This window comes from Antechinus flavipes, chromosome 2, assembly GCF_016432865.1.
Source record: "Antechinus flavipes isolate AdamAnt ecotype Samford, QLD, Australia chromosome 2, AdamAnt_v2, whole genome shotgun sequence".
In the NCBI taxonomy this organism is placed as follows: domain Eukaryota; kingdom Metazoa; phylum Chordata; class Mammalia; order Dasyuromorphia; family Dasyuridae; genus Antechinus; species Antechinus flavipes.
Genome location: NC_067399.1, coordinates 259036676 through 259050214, shown reverse-complemented (window position 1 = coordinate 259050214; position 13539 = coordinate 259036676). Strand labels below are relative to the sequence as shown.

General features: G+C 44.5%; 2 protein-coding genes across 5 annotated transcripts; one reads left to right on the top strand and one right to left on the bottom strand.

Annotated features, from left to right (window-relative positions):
• The first annotated feature begins 4 nt into the window (after nucleotides 1-4).
• On the top strand, nucleotides 5-8906 carry FAM166A (family with sequence similarity 166 member A). Of its 4 annotated transcripts, none has more exons than XM_051976901.1 (8): nucleotides 7-2700; nucleotides 3026-3157; nucleotides 3727-3938; nucleotides 4022-4284; nucleotides 4401-4527; nucleotides 5785-5879; nucleotides 7637-7758; nucleotides 8679-8906. In XM_051976901.1, the coding sequence occupies exons 2-8, from the start codon at nucleotides 3102-3104 to the stop codon at nucleotides 8737-8739; spliced, it is 936 nt and encodes a 311-aa protein (XP_051832861.1). In that variant the 5' UTR covers nucleotides 7-2700; nucleotides 3026-3101; the 3' UTR covers nucleotides 8740-8906. The 4 variants fall into 4 exon arrangements, with proteins under 4 accessions (XP_051832862.1, XP_051832861.1, XP_051832860.1 ...); XM_051976900.1 differs by having other exon boundaries at nucleotides 1915-2498; nucleotides 7637-7754; XM_051976899.1 differs by having other exon boundaries at nucleotides 1915-2700; nucleotides 7637-7754.
• On the bottom strand, nucleotides 8758-11766 carry TUBB4B (tubulin beta 4B class IVb). Its single transcript, XM_051976898.1, has 4 exons — nucleotides 11639-11766; nucleotides 11045-11153; nucleotides 10790-10900; nucleotides 8758-9992 (listed from the first exon to the last, which is right to left on the bottom strand). Exons 1-4 carry the CDS (start codon nucleotides 11693-11695, stop codon nucleotides 8932-8934), a joined length of 1338 nt encoding a protein of 445 aa, XP_051832858.1. The 5' UTR covers nucleotides 11696-11766; the 3' UTR covers nucleotides 8758-8931.
• Nucleotides 11767-13539: the final 1773 nt, after the last annotated feature.

Below are 13539 nucleotides of genomic sequence, written 5' to 3'. Positions count from 1 at the left end.
TCGAGAAGGATCTCTGCTACGGGCAATAATTCATTCAATGTCTTATAAAGCAGGGCAGCACAGAAGAAACTTAGGAGGCTTAAACAGATCGAGGAACCAAATGTCTATTGTTGTGTGTACTTGGCTACTTTATGGGGGGAAAGCAGGAAATTAAGATGGTCTTCTGACTAGAGAACATTATGAAATTCAAAATTACTTAAATTTTTTTTTTTGCACAAACAAAATCAATGCAGCCAAGATTAGAAGGGAAGCAGAAAGCTGGGAAAAAATATTTACAGTCAGTGTTTCTGATAAAAATCTAATTTCTAAAACATATGGAGAATTGACCCAAATTTATAAGAATATAAGCCATTCCCCAATTGATAAAGGGTCAAAGGATATAAACCGACAATTTTCAGATATAGAAATTAAAGCCTTTTCTAGTTAGATGAAAAAAATGTTTAATTCATTTAATTCATTCATACCTCTCAGATTGGTTAAGATGACAGGAAAAAATAATGATGAATATTGGAAGTGAAGTGCGAAAACTGAGACACTAATGCATTGTTGTTGGAGTTGTGAAATGAACCAACCATTCTGGAAAGCAATTTGGAATTATGCTTAAAGTGTTATAAAAATATGCAAACCCTTTGAACCAGTATTTTTACTGAGTCGCATTCTAAAGAGATTATAAAAGAGGGAAATGGATCCACATGTGCAAAAAATGTTTGTGGCAACCCTGTTTATAGTATCAAGGAACTGGAAATTGATTGGATGCCTATCAGTTGGGGAATGGCTAAATAAGTTACGGTGTATGAATGCTATGGAATAGCATTGTTCTGTAAGAAACGACCAGCAGGATGATTTCAGAAAGGCTTGGGAAGAAAAGAACTCATAATGAATGAAGTAAGCAGAACCAGGAGAACACTATACACAGTAACAAGATGATTTATGTGATGACCAACTGTGCTGGAGGTGGCTCTTTTTAACGATGAGATGATTCAAAGGAATTCCAACAGACTTAGGATATGAAATGCCATCAGTATCCAAAGAGAGAACTAAGAAGACTGAATGTGGATCAAAGCATAGTATTTTACCTTGTTGTTTGCTTTTCTTTTTTCCTCACATTTTTTCCCTTTTGATCCTTTTTTTTTTTTTTTTTTTGCAGAGCATGATGAATATGGAAATATATTTAGAACAATTGCACACATTTAACCTATATCATATTGGTTGCTGTCTTGGGGAGGGGGAGGAAGGAAGAGAGAAAAATTTGGAGTACAAGGTCTTGTGAAGGTGAATGCTGAAAACTATCTTTGCATGTATTTGGAAAAATAAAATACCATTAAAACATACTCATTTGGATTTTAAAGAAGGGAAAGGGACCTGTATGTGCAGGAATGTTTGTGGCAGCCCCTTTGTAGTGGCCAGAAACTGGAAACAGAGTGAATGCCCATCAATTGGAGAATGGCTGAATAAATTGTGGTATATGAATATTATGGAATATTATTGTTCGGTAAGAAATGACCAGCAGGATGAATACAGAGAGGCCTGGAGAGATTTACATGAACTGATGCTGAGTGAAATGAGCAGGACCAGAATTTTATTATATACTTCAACAATACTATGTGATGATCAATTCTGATGGACATGGCCATCTTCAACACTTAGATACACCAATCAGTTCCAATAGAGCAGTAATGAATAGCACCAGCTACACCCAGGGAAAGAACTCTGGAAGATGACTATGAACCACTACATAGAATTCCCAATCCCTCTATTTTTGTCCACCTGCATTTTTGATTTCCTTTACAGGTTAATTGTACACTATTTCAAAGTCTGATTCTTTTTCTACAGCAAAATAACTGTTTGGATATGTATACATAAATTGTATTTAACTTATACTTTAATATATTTAACATGTATTGGTCAACCTGTCATCTGGGGGAGAAGGTGGGGGGAAGGAGGGGAAAAATCAGAACAAAAGGTTTTGCAATTGTCAATGCTGAAAAATTACCCATACATATATCTTTTATATAAAAAGCTGTAATAAAAAAAATTAAAATATTAGATGACTGAAAAAAAACCAAACCATACTCATTTGTTTTTTTAACATAAGGATAGGTATGGAGAAAAGGGGATAAAACAAAACCAGATTAGTTTGCTATGATTGCAAAGCACCAAAATATATCTCTTTGGAAAAAAAAAAAAAACACAAAAAAAACCAAACCCACAGTCTTCTGCCTATTGGGGACTCAAAATCTAAATACAGCATCATAGAATTTAAATATTAATGGGCCAATTCCATTGTTTTAACAGATGAAACTGAAGCCTACTGGAGTGATTTGCCTGACGTCATCATTATAAGTATCAAGAGTTTGTGCCCAGGATATGACTGGAAATCTAGTGCTCTTGCAATGATAATAGCAAAATGTTTGCCAAAACCACAATGTTAAACACAAAACAATACAAGATACTATGCTGTATATAGTAAGCGATGGTGAAGAGAAAATTCAGAAAAAGTTGAGTTAAGAATGAAGCAGAACAGTCAAAGGATGACTTCTTGGAAGGGGAATGAATGACTTGATTATGGCAGATTCTTGATCACAAACTCTTAACTTATTGCTGGATAGAAATAGATGTCATCTACAAGGCACTGTACATTTCCCACTAGTCAGAGGTTTGACTTTGAGATAAAAACCATGTGGTAAATGAGCAAAGAAGGTAGGGATATGTTGGATGGAGGTAGAGGTTCTACCTAATTAATCTCTGACCAAAGCTATTATGAGATTTGTGATTCCTTAACCTGGTACAAGGAGAAAACAAGCAGGAAAGGGGGGGAAAAATCAAATTTTGAGTTTTCAGGCGGCTATGGAAAATTGGGGGTTAAGACTAAGGCAGGAGGCCCTTAAAGCAGGCATAAAGGCTAAACCAGCACACTGGGAAATCCAGGTCCAAGTCTTGAGTATCTGGAGTAAGGGAAAGGGAGCATCAGGCTTTTAGAAATTATTTCTGGCTTTGGTACCATCTCTTCACAATGGTTGTCCAGGTAACAATTTCCTCTGAGGAGAAGAGTCTGATGTCCTGGCCAAGCTGCCCCCAGTTCAGGATTTACTGGGGTTACAATGATAGCAACTAAGAATCACAGCCTTTTCACACCGGAGCCACACTATATTCCTGGGTGAGAACTCCGTCACAGCCTCTGGTTAAGTACTGGGGTTAAGGGCGGAGGGCCCAGGAGTTTGGAGGTTGGAGGACTGGGGCGCCCTGGGCCAGGGAAATGCCTGGTGGGGGATTTTAGGAAGTTCAGAACCTGGGAAGAGGGGATAAGGTTGGGGGGTGGGGTGGGTCAGGGACTGGCTGATAAGCATTCAGGAAGACAGGGAAACTAGACTACCACAGAGCAGTAATGTGGCTGAGAAGCCCTGGGAAAGGTTCTGGTGAGGTATCCCTCCCACAGTAACTTCACCCTGCCTTCCCTAGTCTATCTTCAACTCTTTCTGATGCATAATCTTCCCCAATGTCTTTGAATGAGATCCTTGCATTGACTGCTATTCTCTTCTCCCAAATCTGGAACTCACTTCCTGTCCCCACAGAGGGGAATCATGCCGTCTAAGGGCTTTGACGTTTGGATTGGGTTCCCTTGGGAAACCGTTGTCCCACTGCCCCCCTCTCCTTGTCTCCACTGGCCGCTGCGACAGCATCCCCGTACCTGCCTTCCTTCCGCTGACTACCTCCCTTTACCCCTAGCTATGCCGGCTTCTATCCCCAACTACGATACCAGGTGGGATACACGTATGGCCGGACCACTGCCCAGGTGCTGACGGACCCAACAGTAAATAAAAGCCCATGTTCTGTGTTGGCGCCGCTCAGCAAACCCAAGGTCATTGAGGATCACGGTCATGATAAAACATCCCATGCGCAGATTGATGCAGACCAGCCCTACAGCTCCCATTACACAGGTGAGAAGCCGAGCCGGGCACTTCCTGTCCGCCTGTGCCCAGCTCCGGCACTCTCTAACCGCCGATGTTTTCCGTCTGCTTAGGCCTCCAGCCCTCTAAGGACTTTGAGACCAAAGGACATGACGTGCTCCCGGAGCTGGAGCAGCATGGCTCTCCTGTGCCGGACATCAATCGGCACAAGCTTTCCACAGGCACCGCCGGGGAGGCCGTGCCCTATCCACTGTGTCCACTGGGCAAGAAGGCCATGGAACCTGAAGTTGGACATCCAGGTTTACGACTGGCATATGGAAAGGAAGGGTGGAGAAGCTCCCCACCCCCTCTCCCCAAAGCTCCTCTCTATCCCCAGGTACCACGGGTTGGCTCCCTGTCAGCACTCACTGGCCCGAGGTGGGGGCGGGGCTGGACAGCATGGCCACTCTGCCAGCTCAGGAGGTGACTCGAGCTTCGTCCTCCTTGTTCTAGTTGTACCACCCCCCAAAAGATGTCGAGCCCCTTCCGCCACTCCAGACGGATGCACTAGATGTCGGCAGGTTTGAGAAGCTTCCCAAGCTATACACGCCCAACCTGATCCAGCACAAAGCCATCTCGGGTGGGTGGCCGGAGCCCAGAAGCCATGACTGGGTTTCAGTCCTGGTTCTGCCACAAACTCATTGAGACTTTTTGGGCAAGTACCTTCATCTCTCTGGGCCTCCAGAGTGTCTTACTTGTAAAATGAGGTGTTTGTTTATCTGATCTTTAAGATCCTTTCAAAGTCTGAATCTAAGCTAGATTTTTTTCTCTCCCTTGGCATTCATTCCTTCAGGGCTTCAGCCTTGCCTCCACTTAGCCCATTGCTCCCGTACCTCCAAGCCTCTGCCGTCAGAGGTAGTCAGAGGGACCTCGAAGGAACACCAGACACCTGGAACAGACCAGAAACATAGGCCCCTGCTACCTCCTTTCTCACACTGTAGAGACAGGCAAGATACAAAGTCCGCTGTCATACTGGTGACACATTACTTTGGCTCCATGGAAATCCAGAGTTCAAAACTATGCCAGTAAATGAAAGGGAGAGAGATGACTCAAGAAGGAAGATGAAAGTGGTCCTTCTGGAAGCCAAACCCTGCCTGATGTTTATGTGGAGGTCACCCGTGCACACCTGCCTGCTTGCCTGGCTCCCGAGAGTCATGATACTGAAGCCAGATTCCTTCACAGGACTGTGACAGCTATGCTGAGAGAGATGCTCAGACCCCTGCCCAAAGGGCCAAGGGGCTAACTGTGTACAGCAGGGAAAGCGACAGCTGGAAAAAACCTTCCATTCCTGTTTCTCCTGTACATGTCCCTAGCATTCTATCAGACAGCACTGAAGCTTACCAACAGACTTCATCCCCATAGCAGTTTACACATCTTCACATACATTTCCTCCTCACAGAAGCCTGTGAGGTGAATAGTGGGAATACTCTGGTTTTACAGCTAAGGAAACTGAGGCTCAGAAAATTTAAAGTTGCCCAGGGTCATACAGTTGGCAAATGGCAAAGCCAGGACTCAAACTCTAGTCTCCTGACTCCTAGACAGTCAACAAGCAATTATTAAGGACTTTCTATGTGCCAGGCACTGGGCTAAGCCCTTGAGATATGAATTAGGGCCAAAAAAAAGTCCTTCACTCCTTTCATACCATTGTCCTGCCACACAGTGGGTAGGGGAGGGGAGTACTAATGGGTCAAGAATCACAGGACAGAATACAGCTAGTAGGAAACATAAATTTTAAACCCCTCAAGTAAGTTAAAAGACATTCCAGTCAGTTGCTAAAGTGAAATTGGTCTTTCAATATTCTCTGAATTTGTGATATTCTCTCATCTGCCCTGCACAGGCTATGCTGGGTTCATACCACGATTCACTTGGGTGATGGGAGTAAATTATCGAGATGGCGTCCAGCAGGCCATGGACGAATTTGATAGAAATCAGGTAAATTGGACCTAATTGAGAGTCATTGAGCTCCTTGTAGTGCCATTCTATTAAATGAGGGGATAAGCAGAGACTTAAGGTTCTGAGAACAAGAAAATGGCAAAACAAAGGATGGGAAAAATTGTCCAAGACAAAAACAAACAGCTTTGAAGAGTGACAAGGGACTGCAAGTGCATTTCCCTCTGGACTTTGAGCTCCCTGCAGGTTTCCCTGAGAACTTAGCACAGTCATGCACAATCTCCCTCCCCCCTATTTGTGTCAGTGACACAATTGTGGGAATGCTAGTCTCCTTAGAAACTAAGCACTGGGGAGGAGGGGTGAGAGCTGGGTAGCACACTGGATATTAGACAGGTTCTGGAGTTAGGAAGACCCATGTTCAGAATCAGGCCTCAGACATTTAATGCTTAACACTTAGTAGCTTATATGACTCTGGGCAAGTCACTTAACCCCAATTGCCTCAAAAAAAAAAAAAATAGCACTGGTTTCAGCAAGCACATGGAATCTCTTTTTGGGAAAGTTAAGAGGCTACTTTTAAATGGAATGGTATTAAAAACTCTGCCATTCATTTTGATATTCCCTGCTCTCAATCTGAAGCTAGCACATGGATGAGAAAGCAGCCAGAGTAACAGGTTTAAACTGCCTTGGAAGACTCTAAAATTATGGAATAGGTTTAAAAGATCTTATTTTCTCACCATTCTCTGAGGTGGAAAAGCTGGGTGCCTTTCCTCCTCCCCAATGAGTTTGAGCAATAAAGGTTTAGCTAAGGTTAAAACATTTTCTGAAATGTCAGTTACTGCAGAGGCTGCAAAAACACCAGTCAGGGAGTTGTTGAGTGTTGCTTGGCCTCTAAATGTTCCCCTAAAGACAACAGGGAGAGGAAAAACTTTCTAATTGTGAGATCCTAGAACAAGATTCCACCCTGGTGGGGAGGAAATTGTTAAGGTGTAGCAGAGAAGTAAAGGAGGTAATATGTGGAATTCAGGAAGGAGAGCATTAAAATATAGGAGAACTTGGAGGAGGGGGGAGGAGAAATACAACTTTACTGATTCCCTGCCAGGGTCAAAGGTTGATTAGAACATGGCCTATACTAGGTAGACAGGAGTTGGGCAACCAAAACAAAGAGGCTGTACAGGTTAACATCATAAGTAGGAGCAGGCATTTTTCACATCATTGCTCCTTTCCCCCAAGTCTTCATTCCTGAAGGCATAAGACAAGCTCCCATACCCCATCCCCCTTTCCTTCCTCTTCCCAGCTAATTCATTCACCTGATTCTGGAGGACTAACAAGCCCTTACTTCTGTACCATTCCCACCCTCCTTTTCTAAATTCTAGAGGATGATTGTACTTCCTAGATGGCACCTGAATAGAAACTTAATTCTTAGAGGCCTTGCATCATCTGATACCATCAGGCACCTGGTGCCCACTAACAATGGGGCCTAAGCACCACTCGATTGTCCTCCCATTTGGCAGGATGGCGAGATTCCAACCTGATAAACATCAATGTACTGCAGCCAGAATGGGTGAGAGCATTCCATAGGCTGCCTTTTAGTTGTTTCCTCAGACTGATAGGAATCTGGCACCAATAAGCCTTGGGAGTAAAAAAGAAACGTTAATGTCAAATTATCATTTACACAAAGCCAGAAAACACAATTTACCAAAAGGCAGGCAAGTTAAGCTTAATTCTGTTGGCTTTCTTTAATAGTTATTAATGCGCAGAAAAGCCTCTGCATTTGCAAGTAACAAAGAATATTTTCCCAGTTTTTAATAAGAAACCCTGTTTACGCCCTTGGAGAGAGACTACCAAAACAACACTGGCCAGACACCAAAGTTTACCACAGACAAGGACTGATACCGTTCTACACAGGATTCATACCAAGTATGTAAGTTATACCTAAAATGACAAGCATTTTGAGAAAAATAAGTTATATAAGAGCACTAACTTGTGCCTATTAGTAGTTGGAAATAGTAAAGGTACAATTTTATAAAAAGGCTAAAGGAAAAATTTGATCCAAGAACCTTCTCAGTATTACCTGAAACCTTTTAAAACCATTTTCTTTACTTGAATACCAGAGATAGCCCCCTAGACCTTCCTTGGAGAACAAAAAACTTTTTAATATCCTTAGCTTGGCGTTTGCACTGATCTGTGGTATTTAAACTGATTCTCATAAATCATAATGTAGTTTAGATTCCCCCTGCAGGGCCAAGCAGTTTTATCAGTATACCAGATATCTGACTGGTATTAATACATAAGTCCTTAGAATATAGGTTTCTAAAAATTTAGCATTACTCAGTTTGTCACTCAATATAATCATAGATTTAGGTTTATTGTAAAATGATCCTTTATTTGTAACTCACGCTTGGAAATTTTTTGGTGTAACAGCCAAGAAGAGGCAGGTACAAACTTTGCAGGTGGCTGCAAATTTACATGTGGCTAACAAATGTAGGCTGCATTCAAAACTATTAATCTTGATGGCAAACTATGGCATTGACTTAAGTATGGGAAAGCAAGACAAAAACTTTGCAAGCTAATTAAGGCCCATGGTAACCTTGAAGCTTGTGTAAATTTTAAAACAAGGCTTTTAAAATCTTCAAAGAAATATGTAGGTCTAGTTGCCAATTAGCTAAAAGCTTATTTATTCACTATTAATGACCACTTCAGTACCTTCCCTAAAGGGAAAGCAGCCATTTTATTAGGGTAACTCCCAGGCAATTAAAACAGAAAGCCACAGAAACTCATTTTATTCTAGGAAGCCAACATTTCACCAATAATCTCTTCAGTCCATATTCTGCTCTTTTACAGCTTTGAGAGAGACTTATGGTTTAACATTTGGCAGCAGTACTCGCAAAGCTTATCGAAATGAACAGAAGAGACGAAACAATGCACTACGAAAAATGCTTTAATGGTGTTATCTGTACAGCATTTTGATGTCAAAGAACAGGAAAACAGCAAGTGCAGAACGCGAGACATGAACATCAGAAAAACAAGTTTGTGAGTGAATAAAAAGAGTTCATACAGCTTTCAACATAATTTACAGAGTAACTGATGCACAGCTTTATGCCACCTCTTCTTCAGCCTCCTCCTCAAATTCTCCCTCCTCCTCAGCTGTGGCATCCTGATACTGCTGATACTCAGAAACCAAATCATTCATGTTGCTTTCTGCTTCAGTGAATTCCATTTCATCCATGCCCTCTCCAGTATACCAGTGTAAGAAAGCCTTTCTGCGAAACATGGCTGTAAACTGCTCAGAAATGCGTTTAAAGAGCTCTTGGATGGCAGTACTGTTACCAATGAAGGTGGCAGACATTTTCAGGCCCCGGGGTGGGATGTCACAAACAGCCGTTTTCACATTGTTGGGGATCCATTCAACAAAGTAACTGCTGTTCTTGTTTTGAACATTGAGCATTTGCTCATCTACCTCCTTCATGGACATACGGCCTCTGAACACGGCTGCCACCGTAAGATAGCGCCCATGTCTCGGGTCACAAGCAGCCATCATGTTCTTTGCATCAAACATCTGCTGGGTGAGCTCTGGCACAGTTAAAGCACGGTACTGCTGGCTACCACGGCTAGTCAGTGGAGCAAAGCCAGGCATAAAGAAGTGCAGACGGGGAAAGGGGACCATGTTCACTGCCAGCTTACGCAAGTCAGCATTAAGCTGCCCTGGGAAACGTAAGCAGGTGGTGACACCACTCATGGTTGCTGACACCAGGTGGTTCAAGTCACCATATGTGGGAGTGGTCAGTTTCAGGGTTCTAAAACAGATATCATAGAGGGCTTCGTTATCAATACAATAGGTTTCATCTGTATTTTCTACAAGCTGGTGTACTGAGAGGGTTGCATTGTAGGGCTCTACTACAGTGTCCGATACCTTGGGGGAGGGTACAACGCTGAAAGTGTTCATGATTCTGTCTGGGTACTCTTCTCGGATCTTGCTGATTAATAGAGTACCCATCCCAGACCCAGTCCCACCACCCAGAGAGTGCGTCAGCTGGAAGCCCTGGAGACAGTCACAACTTTCCGCTTCTTTTCTTACAACATCTAATACTGAGTCAACCAGTTCCGCACCTTCTGTGTAATGGCCTTTAGCCCAGTTGTTTCCAGCACCACTCTGGCCTGAAAGAAAGAAATGATAAATCATTCCTTTCAAGATCAATGGCTATTAAGACCATTCTACTATCCACAACTCTTTAAACAACATCCCTCCCATACCCCCAACACTACCTTTCAAGATATATTTCAAGTATATTAGGGTTTCAATTCTTAACAATTAAGAAGTTCAGAAAAAAATTTAAAAATCCACTTTACATCAATATGGTTAAACATCACTTTAAATAATAAAAACAAAAATGAAGAAAACAAATTTGGTGATGAAACAACTACTAACATGACACATTAGGTCAAAAGACTTAAAATCTGACCACCCCCACTCCTCCAACTCAAGAGTTAAGGTACAATAAAATCAGTTTCCTCAATCTTTTTAATAAGCATCTCAATAAGATGCCTATTGATATAAAGAACCCCAAGACCCTGTGCTTCCTCAATCAGAAGTGCCCATGTCCAAGTGCTAGAGAAACAAGCGACAGATCCAGCTGTCAAGCTAATACTGGCATTTCAAAGACCCCTAAATTTTCATCCAGCATGAGAGATAAACTGATTCTTTTTTACAATCTCTTCTAGTATTCATATTCTATGACTTCTTTAAATGCAAAGGAGGAGGGAATATGAGGGAGATGAGAAGAGACTTGAGTCATGCTGCATGTTGCCAGGTACCAGGGAAACCAGTGCCAACTCCTCTCCCCAAATAACCTGAAGATCAAAAGATAGGGACTACACCCAGAAGCTCCCCAAAGAGGCTTTGATAACTTAGAGGAAGGAAAGAATTTTTAAAAAATGTAATCAAAACTGCTTACCGAAGACAAAGTTGTCTGGCCTGAAAATCTGTCCGAAAGGTCCAGAGCGGACAGAGTCCATTGTTCCAGGCTCAAGATCGACCAGGACTGCTCGGGGCACATACTTCCCACCTGGAAATATTAGACATTAGTCAGAGGCCTGATGAGCAAGGCAGTCGTGGGAAAAGGAAAGGCCCAGCCCTTAGCAATCAGTGCGAAAAGCAAAACAAAAAGGGGCGAAAGAGGAGGGGGAACTACAAGGCTTAGGCTACGTACCGGTGGCTTCATTGTAGTAGACGTTGATCCTCTCCAGCTGCAGGTCGCTGTCGCCATGGTAGGTTCCGGTGGGGTCGATACCATGTTCGTCACTGATCACCTCCCAGAACTGTAAGACATGGACGGGTCAATCAAGCAGAGCTAGACCTGAGTCACCGACGCCGGCTAGGCGGTGCAAGCCGGTGCGGAGCTGCGGAGGGCGGAGCCGGCCACGCCCCGGGCGGGCTCCGCGCGGGCGAGGAGGCCCAGGCCAAGTCCCCGTCCTGCTCTTCCCTACCCTCCCTCGCTCCCTCCTTCCTCCCCTCCATCCCCGCCCCGCTTTCCCCACAGGGCCTCACCCAGGGCTGGGCCCGGAAGTTAAGAAGCCGAGATAGCTCGGGGATCGCGAACCCCCACCCCCCATCACACGCAGCACTTCCCTCTTCGCATTCTCTTTAAGCGGACCCGAAGCGCTGCAGAGTCCCTTCTCCGCAATGCGGAGGTGGCTCAGACGCTCCCGGCGCCATCTTTCCCGGTGCCGCCGCCCTCAGCAATCCCCATTGGAGTCGTCTCCAATGTCCCGAGAGCCTTCCCACCTAGCCCACTGCCGCTCACCTTTGCGCCGATCTGGTTGCCGCATTGCCCGGCCTGGAGGTGCACGATCTCCCTCATGGTAACGGCTGCGGCAACTGAGAGAAACACAAACAGAAGCGGAAAAAGATCGGGCGCGCAGACTGCTGCAACCGACGTTTGCCGAACTCTTATATAGCCACAAGCACCCGCCTCCTCTCGCCATTTATTGGATAACTAGAACGAGGCCATATGTTTTCATATACTATTGGCTCCAACCTTGTCAATCTAAGGCTTCAACTCCCGCCTTTCTGGCAATTCCCTTTCTTTATTGGTGGAGGATGGTATTACGTCTGCCTATCAGGACGCCTCCCCTCGCGCTGCAGTGCATCCTCCACTGGCTGTTTCAAATGATTGATTTATTTTTTCATTGGCCGACTCAGGCGAGGCAGCCGAAAGCCTCATGCTATTGGTTGATAGTGGCTAGCGTCTTAGTAACCGCCGCACTGCAGCGGGAGGCGCGCCGAAGGGTGGAGCGGGCGGGTGCTGGGTTCTTGTGGGGGGCGGGGGCTCTGTTTCAGGGTCCCAGAGGCTCCTCCGGAGACGGTGGCCGAGGCCGCGCCCCTCTTGGAGACTGTTTGTGTAGAGTCGCGTGGCCCAGGGCAACCGGAGGCGGGGGGAGACTGCCTTTGAGCCAGAGATTGGCCTAGCTCGGGAGCGACGGCGGGTGTTCTTCGCCTGGATTTGGCCTGAGGTGTTGGAAGATTCCTGGGGGTCCGAGAAGCGTCAGAACCCTAGTTGGAACGAAGGCCTGGGAAAAAAATGAGAGTGTTCCTCAGCTTTTCCATTCCCTTGAAAGAAGCGTAAAGCTTCTTTAGCGACACAGCTCAGGTGGCAGGTGGGTGGCGTGGGCAACTTGATAGTGGGCCCCTGCATCCTTAATGCCCCTTGCGGGGATTCAAGCAGACTATAAAATTAGAACTGAGAGTGTTTTTAGCCCCACTGTTCAAAAACAGAAACAAACAAAAAAACCCTCTTGTTTTCCAAAAGTTATAATTTCTTGGTTTTCTGCACTTTGCGCGCGCGAGCACATACACACGCACCCGCGCGCGCGCACCACACTCTAGAAGTGGGCTGCATACAAGGACACCTAAACCGAGAAAGGGATTCCAGAAGCTGTCTAAGCCAACCTCCCTTTCACCCATGGCACAGAATAAAAAGCCCGGGTGCGGGGAGGCTCCGGGCTTGCACCTTCACCCCGCCCTCCAGTCTCCCACCTCGTAAAGATAGCTAGAGAAGAAAATTTCTGGAGGGGTTTTGACATTCCTAGTTCCAGACTAGCAGCATCCGATACAAAGCGTGGTTTCACCCCCGCCCCACTCCCATCATCAGCACATTATACAGGTCTTTAAAACGGTGCTGTAATGGACTAGGCCATGGTCGCCTAGCCTCTGCAGAAAGCTATTTTTAACTACCTCTCAATAAGAGATACAAATTGGAATTCCCACCTACCCCACCAATGTCACCGAGTTTAAGAAACTTCCTGTTCCTCTACACCTTTTGAGGAGCCAAAGTGGCTGATGCCAGCTTAAAATTAAGCTGCACATTCTGTGCTAGAGGCCAAGAGAAATCCAAAGATAAACAAAGTTTGTATATAGTAGGGAGGTAACCATTACACAAATTGAATGGGTGCAAAAGGGAAGTATAAGAACCTGAAGTTCAAAGGAGGCGCTGAGAAATTAGGCAGCTCCTGCCTCCTCTTTATAGCAGTGGATTTGTAACTTGGCCTGAAGAATCCAGGAGTCAACTTTACAGATGGATTATTGCTCTGGTTTTTATTTTATCAATACACTTTTTCAATATATCATTTGCCTAGCTCCCTAATTGAGAAAAATCTTACATTCCCTACTGCTTGAGAATACTATTTTGCCTGTTTTGCAGGAAGA

What these genes read in the sequence shown, in the direction of transcription:
- TUBB4B (XM_051976898.1), bottom strand. Translation starts at nt 11,695, where the DNA reads ATGAGGGAGATCGTGCACCTCCAGGCCGGGCAATGCGGCAACCAGATC. An exon ending in GCAACCAGATCGGCGCAAAG is followed by an intron (nt 11,154 to 11,638) that starts GTGAGCGGCAGT and finishes CATGTCTTACAG; the next exon opens with TTCTGGGAGGTGATCAGTGA. An exon ending in CTACTACAATGAAGCCACCG is followed by an intron (nt 10,901 to 11,044) that starts GTACGTAGCCTA and finishes TAATATTTCCAG; the next exon opens with GTGGGAAGTATGTGCCCCGA.
- FAM166A (XM_051976900.1), top strand. Translation starts at nt 3,102, where the DNA reads ATGATAGCAACTAAGAATCACAGCCTTTTCACACCGGAGCCACACTAT. An exon ending in GAGCCACACTATATTCCTGG is followed by an intron (nt 3,158 to 3,726) that starts GTGAGAACTCCG and finishes CTTTACCCCTAG; the next exon opens with CTATGCCGGCTTCTATCCCC. An exon ending in AAGCTCCTCTCTATCCCCAG is followed by an intron (nt 4,285 to 4,400) that starts GTACCACGGGTT and finishes TCCTTGTTCTAG; the next exon opens with TTGTACCACCCCCCAAAAGA.